This window comes from Delphinapterus leucas, chromosome 15 (assembly GCF_059928025.1).
Source record: "Delphinapterus leucas isolate spDelLeu-1000000601 "Yukka" chromosome 15, BTC_Dleu_Yukka2, whole genome shotgun sequence".
Lineage (NCBI taxonomy): Eukaryota > Metazoa > Chordata > Mammalia > Artiodactyla > Monodontidae > Delphinapterus > Delphinapterus leucas.
This window is the reverse complement of record NC_143143.1, coordinates 35363573-35379253: the sequence shown is the minus strand read 5'-3', so window position 1 is coordinate 35379253 and position 15681 is coordinate 35363573. Positions and strand designations below refer to the sequence as shown.

At 42.2% G+C, this 15681-nt stretch overlaps 1 protein-coding gene across 8 annotated transcripts in view; it reads left to right on the top strand.

The window, feature by feature from the left end:
• IFT38 (intraflagellar transport 38) overlaps positions 1-15681 on the top strand; it is a 64637-nt gene that overhangs the window by 15722 nt on the left and 33234 nt on the right. For all 8 annotated transcript variants that reach the window (XM_089896269.1, XM_089896267.1, XM_089896274.1 and 5 more), the window contains 6 exons: positions 539-650; positions 1555-1639; positions 3831-4010; positions 6650-6745; positions 8923-9006; positions 12722-12855. In XM_089896269.1, the coding sequence (XP_089752395.1) occupies positions 539-650; positions 1555-1639; positions 3831-4010; positions 6650-6745; positions 8923-9006; positions 12722-12855 (691 nt within the window). The remainder of the gene's footprint in view (positions 1-538; positions 651-1554; positions 1640-3830; positions 4011-6649; positions 6746-8922; positions 9007-12721; positions 12856-15681) is intronic.

Below are 15681 nucleotides of genomic sequence, written 5' to 3'. Positions count from 1 at the left end.
CAATAGTTCAATCATTTTCTTGAAGATTTCTCTAAATACAATGCAACTAATGTTTAAATTTTGTGTTATTAAGGTCCTATATGCTCAGTGGGAAGAAAAAAGTCAACTCAGAAATAACACAAAAAACACAGAAATAACACACAAAACTTCACCCTACCACCATCACACCCCCCCAAAAAAAAACCCACGGTTAACATTTAAACCGTGACCAGGTAATTCTCATTTTGAGTGGTAAAGAGAAAGATATCCAAGAGATAAATGAGGTATCCAAGAGAGAAATTAAATTCACAGCCAATCCCTAAACCCCATTTCAATGTACAGTTTCCTCTTCTCCCATTGAATTTAAATACATGTTTTTCAGGAAGCAGATTAGGTATTTTAACTTTTATCTCTTTTTTTCTTTCCCTCTTAGAGAGTTGATAAATAGTCCATAAAAGTGTCAGTAGGTTGGGAGTAAGAAGAGGAAGCAAAGTGTCTGCATTCATAAGTCGTTGCTGTTTGACGAGGAACTGACTACATTGTGTTTTACCTTGGACAGACTTTACAGAGATGATGAGAGCCTTGGGATACCCTCGACATATTTCTATGGAAAATTTCCGCACACCAAATTTTGGACTTGTATCTGAAGTGCTTCTCTGGCTTGTGAAAAGGTTAGAACTGCACTTTACTGAGGTCTTAAGAATGTATATGAGATGTTGTTCATTAGCTACCTAGAAACAGGATGCTTTTGTGTAGCAAAAGGAAAAGTTCAATAAAATTTGACAGACTTGGTTGTAACCTGTTAAAAATCAGTTGAGTTTGAAGAATGCTGTGGGAGAAGGGAGTGTACCAGGCAGCGGTAAAAGGAGAATGTTTCTCAGTAGGAAGCCGACACAGGGGTGCTGGTCCGCATTCTTCTTCATCCCCTCACCTTCATCAGGGAGTGACAGGACCTCCTCACACATTCTGCTGAGTACCTGGCTTGGAAATAATTTAGATTTCATTTTGTGTGAAAAATCTAATATGATTCAGTGTTGGCAAACTTTTTTACTAAGGAGGTAGTCAATATTTCAGGCATTGCAAGCTACATAAGATCTCTGTCATGTATTCTTCCTTATTTTTTTTATAACCTTTGAAAAATGTAAAAACCCTTTTTAGTTTGCGGGCTGTTCAGGAAGAGGCCAAGGGCTGCCATCTGTTGACCCCAGTGTGTCATCAGTTACTCGAAGAAAGGAACTCCACTGGGTCAAGGGCAGGCAGCCAGAGTAATAGTTCTGATTATTTTAATGGAACTTTACAGTCTGAGATAGATTTAATTTTGTAAGCTGAGACCCGAATTTGATTTTTGAAATTTGTTAAACCTATTTTTAGGTGAAGATTTGTTCTCTTGAATGTTTCGTATTTTGTGTTGCTTCTGAAGCCTTTCTTACTCTTACTGCCTTAGCTGGGGACTCAGAGAGCTTCCTGTTACAGATCCACTGTCCTCTCAGTTGCTTTACCTTCTCTTTTGTGAACTTTATACTTAATTACCTTGTGTCTTCTCTCTCTCTCTCTCTCTCCCTCTCTCTGCAATAGGTATGAACCTCAGACTGACATCCCTTCTGATGTTGAGACTGAACAAGACCGAGTTTTCTTCATTAAGGCAATTGCCCAGTTCATGGTTGGTTCACAGTTTTTTGATGGAGTTGTAAAATTAAATACATTAGAAGGAGATGAAGCCTAGTTAGAGCTGCTTTCAGATTTCTTTTTTAAAAGTATTTTCTCCTTCTCTTTTTTAAAAAATTAATTAATTACTTTTATTTTTGGCTGCGTTGGGTCTTTGTTGCTGCGCAGGCTTTCTCTAGTTGTGGCGAGCGGGGGCTACTGTTTGTTGCAGTGCGCAGGCTTCTCATCGCTGTAGCTTCTCTTGTTGCGGAACACAGGCTCTAGGCGTGCAGGCTTCAGTAGTTGTGGCACACGGGCTCAGTAGTTGTGGCTTGTGGGCTCTAGGGTGCAGGCTCAGTAGTTGTGGTACACGGGCTTAGTTGCTCCGTGGCATGTGGGATCTTCCTGGACCAGGGATCAAACCCATGTCCCCTGCATTGGCGGGCGGATTCTTAACCACTGGGTCACCAGGGAAGTTCCAGATTTCTAAACACACTCCATTACCAGATTTCTGTGGAGCCATTTTACCAACAAAGTTTTCTGGGTTTTTTGTTTTTAATTTATTATTTGTTAAGAAATTTAGAGTCCCATGCCCCAGCGGCCATTGGTCCCTACAGTCAGGCTGTGTTAGCTGGCAGGACCATTTACGTTTCAGGACAGCTAGGCATGGACCCTGCAAATGGACAGCTTGTCCCAGGAGGGGTGGCAGAAGAGTCTAAACAGGTTCTTACAAACATGGGTGAAATTCTGAAAGCAGTAGGCTGTGAGTTCACGAATGTGATAAAAACACCTGTTTTGCTGGCTGACATACTGTCAATGACATCTACAGGCAATATTTCCAGAGTAGTTTTCCTGTGAGAGCTGCTTACCAGGTTGCTGCTTTGCCCAAAGGAGGCCGTGTTGAAATTGAAGCAGTAGCTGTTCCAGGACATCTTGTGACAGCATCACTTTAAGTGGGCCCAGGGTTATTTAGTCTGGAATTTAAAAAATGTTTTAAAATTAACATCTTAATTTTTACAATCTTTGTTGCAAAGTGTAAGGTTGACTGAAATATCTGAAGTTATTATGGAAATACCATATAATAAGGGGAATTGAACATAAATTGAAGATTAATGATGAATCTAGTTATTGACATTACAGATTACGCTTACATAACACTCGTATTACTGGACGTGGGAAAAGATACATGCATAGTTACTCAGATAAATAAAAGTAAAGGGAAGTAACATACAGGAAAGATGAGTTACTATTCCTGAGAAATAATAAAGAGCACACCTAATTAAACCCGATTAGTTTAATGATGTGAAATATTTATTTTTCATGTCAGATATATGATCCTGCTTTTACTTGAGTAAAATTAAAGTATTTAAGTATTCAAACCTAGTAGAGCTAAAGGAGAAGAAACTGGACCAAAATTTTATATAGATAATATTTTTCTAATGGAAATTAAATAGCATGCAGATTTTAAAAAAGAATTTTATTTACTTATTTTTGAATAGGTAATATATTTTATGGTTCAAAAATTTTTTTAAATCATGAAACAATATAGAGTAAAATGACTTTCTGTTCTGTTTGCCATCAGCCCAGTTCCATTCCCAGTGATCACTATTCTTAATATCTTTCAGAGTTTCTTTAGGCATAATTAAGCAAATAGACTGTATATTCCTTTTCCTTCCTCTTACACAAATGGTGGCATACTGCACACCACCGTTTAGAATCTTGTCTTCATATAACAGTACATTTTGGAGAACTTTTCAAGTACACATAGAGTTTCTTTATCCTCTCTTACACCTGAATAGTATTGCTTGCAAGTTTATACTGTAACTTATGTAATTTATACAGGTAGGCATTTAGGTTGTTGGTAACTTTTGTTCTTAGAAGCAATGCTGTAACAAATAACCTATACACATCATTTTGTTTGTGAATATGTATATCCCTAGCATAAGTTCTTAGGATTGGAATTGCTGGGCCAAAGGACATATGCATTTGTAATTAATTTTGTTGTCATTTACCAAATTGCTCTCCATCAAGATTGTATCAGTCAACATACCCACTTGCGATATATGAGTAACTTGAAAGTTTGATTCTTAAAATGATTTGGTTATATCCCTATTGTTGGCAGTGACATTTTCAAATGACCTACATGGAATTTGGTTTAGATTTTACGTGGAATGGGTCTTAAACTTTTTTTTTTAATCTGAAAATAGGCCACTAAGGCACATATAAAACTCAATACTAAGAAGCTTTATCAAGCAGACGGGTATGCAGTGAAAGAACTATTGAAGATCACCTCTGTCCTTTATAATGCTATGAAGACCAAAGGTATGGAGGACTCTAAAATAGGAGAGGAAGATATCAGCAAATTCAAGTTTGACCTTAGCTCAAAGGTAAGGACAATGCAAGGCTTGTAGTGAGGGATGGAATGTTTATTTCTCAAACACTGGAATGGGCTATATCAATACAGCATCACTTCTTTCCTTACTCCTTGACTGAGGGCCATTTGTTAGTTTTGTGCTCATCAGCATTTGGATCAAAGCAGAAGGGACAATAAATTCAACTTTTTATTGAAAGCCTGCTGCTATCTGCCAGGCACTCTTCAAGCACTGGGGATACAGGCGTGAACAACGAGGACAGGAATCCTCTGTTCCCGCGGCTCAGTTGGGGGAGCCAGACTGTAAACCGCAAAGCAGAAGGAGTAACAGGTCAGATGGGCTGCATGTGTGGAGGATAGTAAAGCAGGGAAGGGGCTGGGGTGCCGGGGGAGGTGTCTTAAATAGAGGGCTAGGACAGCCTCAGGGATTGGGTGACGGTTTCAGCAGAGATCTGAAGGAGGGAAGGAGCAAACCATTCAGTGGAAAGGTGTGCTGTGTGTGTTTGAGGAAACACAAGGGGGCCATGTGATGAGAGCTGGGAGGGGAGGCAGCCTCAGGCCTGTGGTCCCTGGAAAGCCACTGTCAAGACTTTGACTCTGAGGTGGAAAATCGTTGAGTTTTGAACAAAGAAGTACATAATTTGAAACTTCATATTAAAAGGATCACTCTGAAAAAAAAAAAAAAAAAAGGATCACTCTGGCTGCTGGATTGAGTCGGACTGAAGGGGGAAAAAAGGTGGAAGCCCAGAGACCTGTTAGAAAGCAGGAGGTGACAGCGCCTTTGAGCAGAGTGGCCGTCAGGTGCTCAGCTGAGCTTGGGGAGAGAGTGAGCTGCCAGGCGTCGGAGGACTCGATTAAAGCAACAAGCCAAACATGAAAGCTGTGTCTTTAATCACTAACTGCAGTGGTATAAGCAAGGGACTAAAGCCAGAGAAGTGTCAACTCCCTGTTTCATAAGACTGCTTTGGAAGTTTTAATGCCCCCTGAGGTGTGGGAGAAGGTGTTTGCCCCACCTTCCCCAATAAGAAAGCCTCAGCAGAGGCACTGAAGAGGACCTGGACCCAAGGCCTCAGATAAAGAGACCTAGGAATGCAGGTCTTTATGAGAACATGACTGGCCAGAGGGCCTGGTTCCTTGACTGCAACTCTTCAGAGACTGCAGGGCACTGGTGTTCGAGCACAGCTTTCCCCAGGAGGCCTGCCAGGTAAAGCCTCCAGGATTGCCTGTGGTCAGGCCTGAAAAACCACACACAGGAGCCAGATCCTCACTGGGAGGAAGTGGTCAGAGGTTAGAGCATATTTTGAACGTAGGTCTTATGGATTGGGTGTAGGTTGGAAGAAAGCAGACAGCACAAGGAAGGTCCTGAAGCAGCTCTGTCTGGTAGCGCTTCCGTGCTGGTGGATGTGTTCTGTGTCTCTGCCATGCGACACGGTAGTCGCTAGGCACGTGTTGCCAGCATAACCAAGGAACTGAGTTTTAAGTTTTATTAAATTTTGAATGGTTTAACATTGAAAATGGCCACATGGGACTAGTGGGCACGATATTAGATATCATGGCTCTAAAGTTTTGGGTGTGAGTTCCTGCAAGGACAAAGTTGCCGTCTACTGAAGTGGAGAAGAGTTTGGAAGGAGCAGGTCTGGCAGGAAAGATGAGTTTGGTTTGGGACATGTTATGTTTGCGATGTCCACGAGGTGTCCAAGTGGAGATGTCAAACCTCAGCTCATGGCTTTAATCTTGGTATCAGAGCTGAGAGCTTGCGGGGAGTGTGTGTGGAAGGGAGGTCCAGGGTTGGGGGTGGTGTGCGGCTGGCCTCTGCTGAACTTCAGTGCTGAGAAGTGGGGCGGATGAGAGGACTCCCAGAGAGGAAGCTGGGAACTCGCTGCTGGTGAGGAAGCAGCTATTCGAGAGGAGTCCTGAGGACTGAGGAAATGGGAAGGAAGTCGCCAGCTGTGAACCAAGAGTGAGAGTTGTCAGTGGTTTGAAAATGAAAGAGGGTGGGAATTCGTTGTTTTGGGGAGAGGGAGAGGGAGCTGAGCTGGGAAATGTTTGGGCTCTTTGGAAGTTTAGTGTATTCATGGAAGAGGGTGTGACGTGTAGATCCTAAGGAAGAAGCTGTGCCCAGGGCCAGATCATCATCATCTTCACAGCAGTGCCTTGTGGGAGCTTGTAAGGCCTTCATGCCGGTGAGCTCATTTGAGCTCACAGCAGCCCGGTGAAGTGCAGCCTGAAGGCAGAGAATGAGGGGACAGGGAGGGTTAAACATAGGGCATCAGGGTTCTGTGGTAGGCATGTGTCCCTCAGGTTGCCCCTCCTTTGCTCACCCCACCACTGCCAGGGTCCCTTATTATAGGAAGCGTGTCAACGTTCGCAACCCCCACACCTCCTTGTTGCAGAGTACATTTGACCTGACATTTGGGTTTTTCAGGTGGCCTGGTATTGGTCTAATTTGTACTTAGATCAGTGTTTCCTAAACTGATGTTTTGGGAACTCTCTTCTCCAGGATGTAAATATGTGTCTTGTGGAAAATGTGTTCTATAGTCAAGTAAGTCAAGTATCCTGACTGGAGGTGGGAACCTATATGAACAGATTGATTCTTTCTGAATGCCTAATAAAAACCTGTCACTGAAGTTTCTGTTTTTGATATTTTCCTTCCAGATTGCAGATTTGAAAGCAGCCAGGCAGCTTGCTTCTGAAATCACTTCCAAGGGAGCATCTCTGTATGACTTGCTGGGCAAGGAGGTGGAGTTGAGGGTAAGCAGTGTTCAGATAACTCAGTTACCTCCTTAGCTAAGCAGATTTCCAAGGTTTCTTTTCAAATTCTGTTTTTCCCTGTTCTTTTGATTTCATTAAACGGTACCTGATTAAATGAGCTACTGTGTGGGAAAGTAATATACGTATGGTGTTTGCTGCTGTTTGTGCTTCTGGGGGGCTCTGGTCTGTTTCTAATACCTTTGACATCTAGTTCAGGAATGGCAAATATGTGCCTGTTGCTGAAACTTTCCTCCTTGTGCCCGTGGCAGACTTTATTGATCATGATGCTTTCCCCCGGTACACTCAGCCTTGGCATTCTTCCCAACAAAATGCTCTTCTGAGCCTGTGGTTCCCAAATCTTGTTGCCCAGTGGAATCACCTGGGGATCTTTACAAACTACTGATGTCTGGCTTCCATGCTGACGTCATTGGTATGAAATGTGACTTGGGCACTGGGAGTTTTAAGTCTCCTGGGTGGTTCTAACGTACAGCAGAGTTTGGGAACCAGTCATTAATCTAGGTAGTCACTACCAATCATTTGAAGTTGATGTTACAGTTGAAACTTATTTGCAGTCCTTATTCTAGCCCATGCCAGTCAAGGAGGATGCTCTGTCCACTGTGTTTAAGGAGCTGTTGAAGAGTGGGTTCGTAAAACACCCTTGGAGCTCCTATAGAGCTTTTTAAATCACCCAGCATCCAGGTCATCCCCCATACCAGTGGATCAAAATGTTTGGGGGTGAGAGCCAGATTTTTAAAGATCTCCAGGTGATTCCAGTGAGCAGCAGAGTTTTGGACCTACTGGTTGGAGAAGAAATGGAGTGCTGTTTAATTCTTACCTGGGAGGATTTATGGCATTTGAAGCATACATGCTCATATCTAATGTTTTTGAATTAAATGCACTTAGTTCATTCCATTCCCATCAGGTGTATCATCCGTGACTGCTCTCTCACTGCCTTGCCTGTGTTCTGGCATTGCTGCTACAGTGTAATGGCATTTTTCACTTCTGCCCTAGGAACAGACTGGAAGCGGGGGACTTGGTGCTAGCTCACCATCCCTGCTCTTGATATATTGCCACCTGGTGAAGTGTAGTTGGCAGAACAAACCTGACATAATGTCTGACAGCTAATTTAGATAAGCAGTGAGGCAGCTCCCGGCTTTCCATGTTTTCTGTTTATAGTGCAATAGTGCACATATCTACACGTGTTCCTCACAGTCCCAGAGACAGGAGCTGGTCACTTGCTATTTGCCAGCAGAGCCCTGGCTTCATTGTGAGGCTCAGCAGGATTCTCCTGGGGGCTCTTTTAGTACTGTCCTGTAATGAATTGATGGAGCAATCAGAGGCCGAACTGTTGCCATGGAAGCCAGGAGACCCTGAATGTAGGACTTCTCAAATTCTGTGTACAGTCATGGTCTGAGGAAGATCCCCTATCCAATATATGTTTTTCATACACTCAACAAAATAATTCATTGAGGACCAACACCAACCACAGGCAAGGAAGGCACTGTGCTCTGTGTCCTTGAGTAAGTCACGGTCCCTGCCCTCAGTAGTTTTCTACTGTGGGGGAGGTAATGTACACTGTGGAATAAAGGAAGCACAAGACAGGATTTGATAAAGTGCTCCAGGAACCCCATAACTGCATCTGCAATGAAGTCCCATGTTTCGGAAATTTCCAATACTGATATGATAGGCACAGATGCCTCCCTTGATGGTTAGTGGTTAGTGCTAGGGGCAGGACCGAGCTGATTCTTCTCGTTAGTTACAGTTGTCAGTAATGGGCAACTTAGAGGGACGTGATCACAAAGAAGATTGTACAGGCTGGCAGTGGGTTCAGACGGCAAGTTGAGCTGCACTTGGTTTGGGGTCACCTGAATGGAATGCAAGTAAAAGAAGCAAATTTTGGAGAAAAGATTCTGGATGGTGAGTTCAGGTTCCTATGGTGTTAGGGTACAGGGGGCCTGTGGCTGGAGAAGGGGACCTTGAGCACTGGAGAGAGGCCAGGCTGGCCGGAGGATTACAGAAGACACTTGGAGGAGGTGATGGCGGGAGTGCTTTTGCATCAGAGACCCACACAGTAATGAAGCTTTTGAGAACCAGTCCATAAGCCATATCTAGACAGGGGAATTGGTCTTGAGAATTCGTCTTCTGAAAAAATAATTTCGCTTCATTGTTTCCAATAGGAACTGAGAACAGAAGCAATTGCCAGACCTCTGGAAATAAATGAGACTGAAAAAGTGATGAGAATTGCAATAAAAGATATTTTGGTAAGATACTTTGCTTTTATTTAATGTTTTTATGCCTGGGACTGGAAAATAGTTCCTGGCTCTACAGGACAGAACAAGCCAGGCCTCATAACAAAGAAGGGACAGGTTAGTGGGGAGGTGAAAAATTTAGAGCACATTCTAGAATAGTTGGTGACTTACTGTTATTTTTCCCCTCATTACAAATATGAACCATTTCTCCTGTTGCTAAAGTTTTGCTAGTTTTATTAATTTAATAATTCGCTTAAATTCTGCAGTAATTTTAGTAAATACTTTATGGACTCTTCATACTTGATTTAACCAGTTCCTCACTGCTGGGCGTTTAAATGATTTCCAGATTTTCTTAACTTTAAACAGCACTGTATAAATAGAACGATCATCATCCTTTACTACTTACCCATGATCAGTTGTTATTTGCTTATCTCACCTATATCACTCATTTGGAAAGCAGAAAGTGAGGGGGACTCAGACTACTTGGGTTTGAATCCCTCTGTGTGATTTTAGGCAAGTTACTTAACTTCTTTGTGCCTCACTTTCCGCATCTATAAAATGGGAGGAATGGCAATGCCCACCACACAGGGTCCTTGTGAGCATTCATTATGACAGTGCGTGGCACATAGTAGGTATTCAGTCGTTATTAGAGATTCATTTTATTCAGTAGACACAGACAGGGGGGCCTTACGTAAATTAAGAATAGTTATAAAACAAGAATTTGCTGTGAGTTGTACAAAACTCTTAAGATTGGTTTTTATAGTACTCTTATCATAAAACAGTAATACTCCCTGCGCAGCCCAGCACAGAGAGTCAGAGCCTCAGCAGGGTGAGATGTGCAGGGTAGCCAAGATGGGAGATGGTTACATACAGGCAGGTTGATCAAATAAGTAAATATATTAAAGATAATGGAAGCCAAGGTTCTCACTGTTGGAGAATGGAGTTACAGATATGAAAAGGGAGAAAATTAGATTGAACCCTGAAATAGGAGATGTTGGTTAAATGCATGCATTTCAATATGTAGATAGATATAGGAATAAATTTTGTTGTGTGTATGTACGTGTAGCATATTTATGTACATACACATGCACACCCACATACACATTCATACACTCCTTAGCTCTGAGCATACCTAGCACCCAGATCTTGGCTTCTAAATGCCATTCTCCACTAAAATGAAGCAGGGCTCTTCAGGAGAGATGGCTGATTCCAAAGCTAGGATAAGAAAGTACAAGATCTTCTTATGCCAGAAAGCAAGGAAGTGCTCAAAGAGTGTCAGAAGGACACAGAAACCAGCTTCCCCTGGCCACACCAGGGACAGGATAAGCATCAAAATGAATGAATTATAGTAATGGATTATAGACCATTGAATGAAATGGGAGATCTTGAGTTCTCACTGATAAATGAATACATTGAAAACTGATGAAGAGCAGGTTTTTCACATAGTTTCAAAGTAGCTCCCTACAAAATACTTATTAATTACAGAGAGGAAAAGAGTAATGTCATAGGAGAAGCCTGACAGAGACCCTCTTAATCCAGTGATCAAAGGAATATCACCAGTGATGGAGCAAACCAGAATTATGCCCACCTGATGGGATGCAGGGTTCAGTGATATCTGTGCTATTCCTGCTAGGGGTGTGTATAATCAGACAAAGGCAAATTGAGGGGCATTCTGTAAATTCCCTGGCCCCTACTCTTCAACAGTGAAAAGTTCATGTTCCTGTCATGAACATCCAGGAGAGGTTGAGGAGCCATTCCAGACTGAAGGAGGCTAAGGAGACCTGATGACTGAATGCCAGCGGTCACTCCCATCTGCTGTTAAGAACTTCATGGGGACAGTGGGTCTGAGGGTTGGGTGGGGGTGGTGCGTCAAGAGTTCATTTCCTATCTTGATGATTGTGTTGTGGTTATTTAGGAGAAAGGCCTTATTTGCAGGAAATACACATTAAAATATTTAGAAGTGATGGAGCATCAGGTCAGCAGCTCATTCTCACCTAGGTTAGGAAAAAATGTTTTGTATTATACTTCAGCTGTTTGTAAGTTCCTGATTGTTTCTAAATTAAAAAAAAAAACTAATGATAATACTTGTGTGCTTGTCAGTGTTCTGGCTGAATCAGGTTAGCATGGCATGAATGTGCCTTTAGCACTAAGTCAGTATTAAAAATGGAACAACCAAATGAGGGCACAGTTCATTTCTTGGTGAACACCTCTTAAGATATCTTTTCGTTGCTGGAAAATATACATGATATTTGATAATTCTAAAAACAAAAGCGAAACAACAACATGGATACTTAAAAAGGGTTATGAAATATAGGCCATTTATTTCAGAAAGCTAGAGAAAATTTTTTGTGTTTGTTACATTTGTCTTTTTTGAGGAACAGAACCTTTTTAAAAATCTTTATTTTTGAGGTCAGATAGATTCACTAGGTTTTAATCTGACTTTGATTCAGAGAAATAGTTGCCATCAACCTGAGTTGTCTGTTCAGAAAGGAGACCCACCTTGTCTTCCTCTGAGAGTGAACTCACATCTCTGCTGTGGTTTTTAAAGTACTTGCAGCAAATCAGTGGTTAGTGATATGATTAATCTTCATGAAAGCATCTTCGAAATGGTTAGTGTACTTAGACAAAAAAAATTAAGCCATAAAGTGTTGATAAAAGTGACTGCTTCCAAATATGCACTGTCTCTGAGATTCGTGGAGCGTGTCTGGGCTCCTTAGCTGATTTCTTTGTGGACCGCATAGTGTTTCAGAGGCCTGCAGGTAAACAGTCAGTAAACCTTCATGGGGCTACACACTTGTAAAGTCCTGGAGGGGAGGACCCCACCTTGGCCATCTGGAACTTAACAGCAGAGTTGGATAGTCCCAGCCTGGGGGCGCGGGGAGCAGTTCTACACTTGGCTGGTTGAGTTGCAGATGTCATTCCTAGGGCAGCAGATTGCAGCTCTGAGCCACAGGCCTTGACCTGGCCCGCTTCCCAGACAACACGAGTGTGAAGACAGTGCATTTACTCAGACTAGCCCTGCCTCAGATGAACTTGCTCTTATGGGAGGATGGGGAGGCCTGTGGTTTTCGCCAGAGATCTCTCTTTCCCTTCACGCTGCCCTCTTGCTCAGGGGCCTGTGCCACACTGCTGCCCAGGCTCCCTTCCCAAGGCTGGGTCACACCGGAGCCACCCAGGGAGCCACTTTCTGCTAATGGAGTGGTTTCTCTGTTTAGTTCAGTCTGCGGTTCAGCTGCCTGGGAAGGGGAGAGGAACCTTCTCTCAGTCCCAGCAGGCAGCGCATTAGAGCTGGGACCAGGCGGCATTTCTTTTTGTTCCCTTCTAAGTAAAGCTAAGATAGAGCTTGTGTGTGCATGTATTCTATAAGTCAGTTATTTGTAGCTGGGGGGTAGCCTGAACTATGTAAATGAAGGCAAACCAACCCTTCAGAGTGAGGTGTAACCATCTAAACAAGTGAGGTGGCAGGAGGTTTTGGGTCCCTCTTTGGAAACACCTTCTCATGGAAAAAAAAAGTAGATGATTCTTTCTAGGCCTATGTGATGTTCCTCCTGGAAATAGTTGGTTAAACGAGTGATGGCTTGGGGGAGGGTTTGCTCTGTTTGCTTCCCCTTGATTCTGTTTAGTGAGGTGTTGCTGGGCTTGAGAGGTTGAGAAGTCCTGCTCTTCCAAGAGTCAGGTCGTGGTCCTTATTGGCACATTTGTCTCCTTCATTTCCTGTTAAATGTAGGTGCAGGTTCAGGAGACGAAAGACCTGCTCAATAATGTAGCCTCTGATGAAGCTAACCTAGAAGCCAAAATTGACAAGAGGAAATTAGAGCTGGAAAGAAATCGGAAGCGACTCCAGACTCTGCAGAGTGTCAGGTAGATATGAACACCTGAAGAGTGAGTAGGACGCTGTCTCTGCAAGTTAAAGCAGACTGAGGGAATATATCGTCAGTGGTATTAACCTTTCAAGCAGTGGGAAAAGCCCGGCATAAAGATGTCTCTGCTGCAGAATGTATGTGTGTTTTTAACAGGCACACTGCTAAACTCATCCTCTTTACTGCTTTCAATATGTCTGGAAAACTGCTTAGTTGTTGAACCTCCCTTCTAGCTTTTATAGCTTCTTGGAACGCAAGGCAAAGTAAGTAAATCCAGATGGCGAAAGTTATACAAGGCCTGGCTCCTCAGACCTGTGACTTGCCATAAATTAGGTGGAAACAGAAACATACTCCCATTTCTTGGTTTGAGTAGATTTTACAGTTTATAATTCCTCACTGGTAATTCATCCTTCCTCTGACTTTCCCTTTCAAGTGTGTGCCTCACATTTTCTTGGAGCCCACACTTGCCCCCACAGCACCTCTTTCTTGTGCCTTCCCTTTTTCTCTCACTTTGTACCCTCCTTCCTTTGCTTTGTTTCTGTGTTGCCCTTCCTCCCTTTTCATTCTCCTGTTATTTTTCTCTCTTTACTCCTTCCTTTCTCCAGCTGCTGTATTCGCTCTGAATGTGTCTTGCTTTTTGGGGACACGTGCCTGGCCCACACTCTGGCTCCTGTCCTGAGATCTGCAGGAAGGCAGCACCTGGGGGCAGCAGACAGTAACCGAGGGAGCATCAAGGCTTCCTCTTTGCCAAGGGCAAGCCCACACCCCTTCTGCCTCTGGATCAGGGCCACCAGATAGATTTATCTCATTAAAAACTTCTGCCTTTCAAGCATAAATTCATTTTTGTTAAGCCTCAGATCTTTTGTTTTTTTAATTTATTTTTATTTTTTTTAATACAGCAGGTTTGATTAGTCATCAGTTTTATACACATCAGTGTATACATGTCAATCCCAATCGCCCAATTCATCACACCACCATCCCCACCCCCCCGCGGCTTTAACCCCTTGGTGTCCATACGTTTGTCCTCTACATCTGTGTCTCAACTTCTGCCCTGCAAACCGGTTCATCTGTACCATTTTTCTAGATTCCACGTACATGCGTTAATATACGATATTTGTTTTTCTCTTTCTGACTTACTTCACTCTGTATGACAGTCTCTAGATCCATCCACATCTCAACAAATGACTGAATTATGTTCCTTTTTATGGCTGAATTCCATTGTATATATGTACCACAACTTCTTTATCCATTCATCTCTTGATGGGCATTTAGGTTGCTTCCATGACCTGGCTATTGTAAATAGTGCTGCAATGAACATTGGGGTGCATTTGTCTTTTTGAATTATGGTTTCTCTGGGAATATGCCCAGTAGTGGGAGTGCTGGATCATATGGTAATTCTATTTTTAGTTTTTTAAGGAACCTCCATACTGTTCTACATAGTGGCTGTATCAATTTACATTCCCACCAACAGTGCAAGAGGGTTCCCTTTTCTCCACACCCTCTCCAGCATTTCTTTGTAGATTTTCTGTTGATGCCCATTATAACTGGTGTGAGGTGATACCTCATTGTAGTTTTGATTTGCATTTCTCGTATAATTAGTGATGTTGAGCAGCTTTTCATGTGCCTATTGGCCATCTGTATGTCTTCTTTGGAGAAATGTCTATTTAGGTCTTCTGCCCATTTTTGGATTGTGTTATTTGTTTCTTTAATATTGAGCTGCATGAACTGTTTATATATTTTGGAGATTAATCCTTTGTCCGTTGATTCATTTGCAAATATTTTGTCCCATTCTGAGGGTTGTCTTTTCATCTTGCTTGTAGTTTCCTTTCCTGTGCAAAAGCTTTTAAGTTTCATTAGGTCCCATTTGTTTATTTTTGTTTTTATTTCCATCACTCTAGGAGGTGGATCAAAAAAGATCTTGTCGTGATTTATGTCAAAGAGTGTTCTTCCTATGTTTTCCTCTAAGAGTTTTATAGTCTCCGGTCTTACATTTAGGTCTCTAATCCTTTTTGAGTTTATTTTTGTGTATGGTGTTAGGGAGTGTTCTAATTTCATTCTTTTACATGTAGCTGTCCAGTTTTCCCAGCACCACTTATTGAAGAGACTGTCTTTTCTCCATTGTATATCCTTGCCTCCTTTGTCATAGATTAGTTGACCATAGGTGTGTGGGTTTATCTCTGGGCTTTCTGTCCAGTTCCATTGATCTATATTTCTGTTTTTGTGCCAGTACCATATTGTCTTGATTACTGTAGCTTTGTAGTATAGTCTAAAGTCAGGGCGTCTGATTCCTCCAGCTCCGTTTTTTCCCCTCAAGACTGCCTTGGCTATTCGGGGTCTATTGTGTCTCCATTACAAATTTTAAGGTATTTTGTTCTAGTTCTGTAAAAAATGCCATTGGTAATTTGATAGGGATTGCATTGAATCTGTAGATTGCTTTGGGTAGTATAGTCATTTTCACAATATTGATTCTTCCAATCCAAGAACATGGTATATCTCTCCATCTGTTGGTATCATCTTTCATCAGTGTCTTACAGTTTTCTGCATACAGGTGTTTTGTCTCCCTAGGTAGGTTTATTCCTAGGTATTTTATTCTTTTTGTTGCAGTGGTAAATAGGAGTGTTTCCTTAATTTCTCTTTCAGATTTTTCATCATTAGTGTATAGGAATGCAAAAGATTTCTGTGTATTAATTTTGTATCCTGCAACTTTACCAAATTCATTGATTAGCTCCAGTAGTTTTCTGGTAGCATCTTTAGGATTCTCTATGTATAGTATCATGTCATCTGGAAACAGTGACAGTTTTACTTCCTCTTTTCCAATTTGTATTCC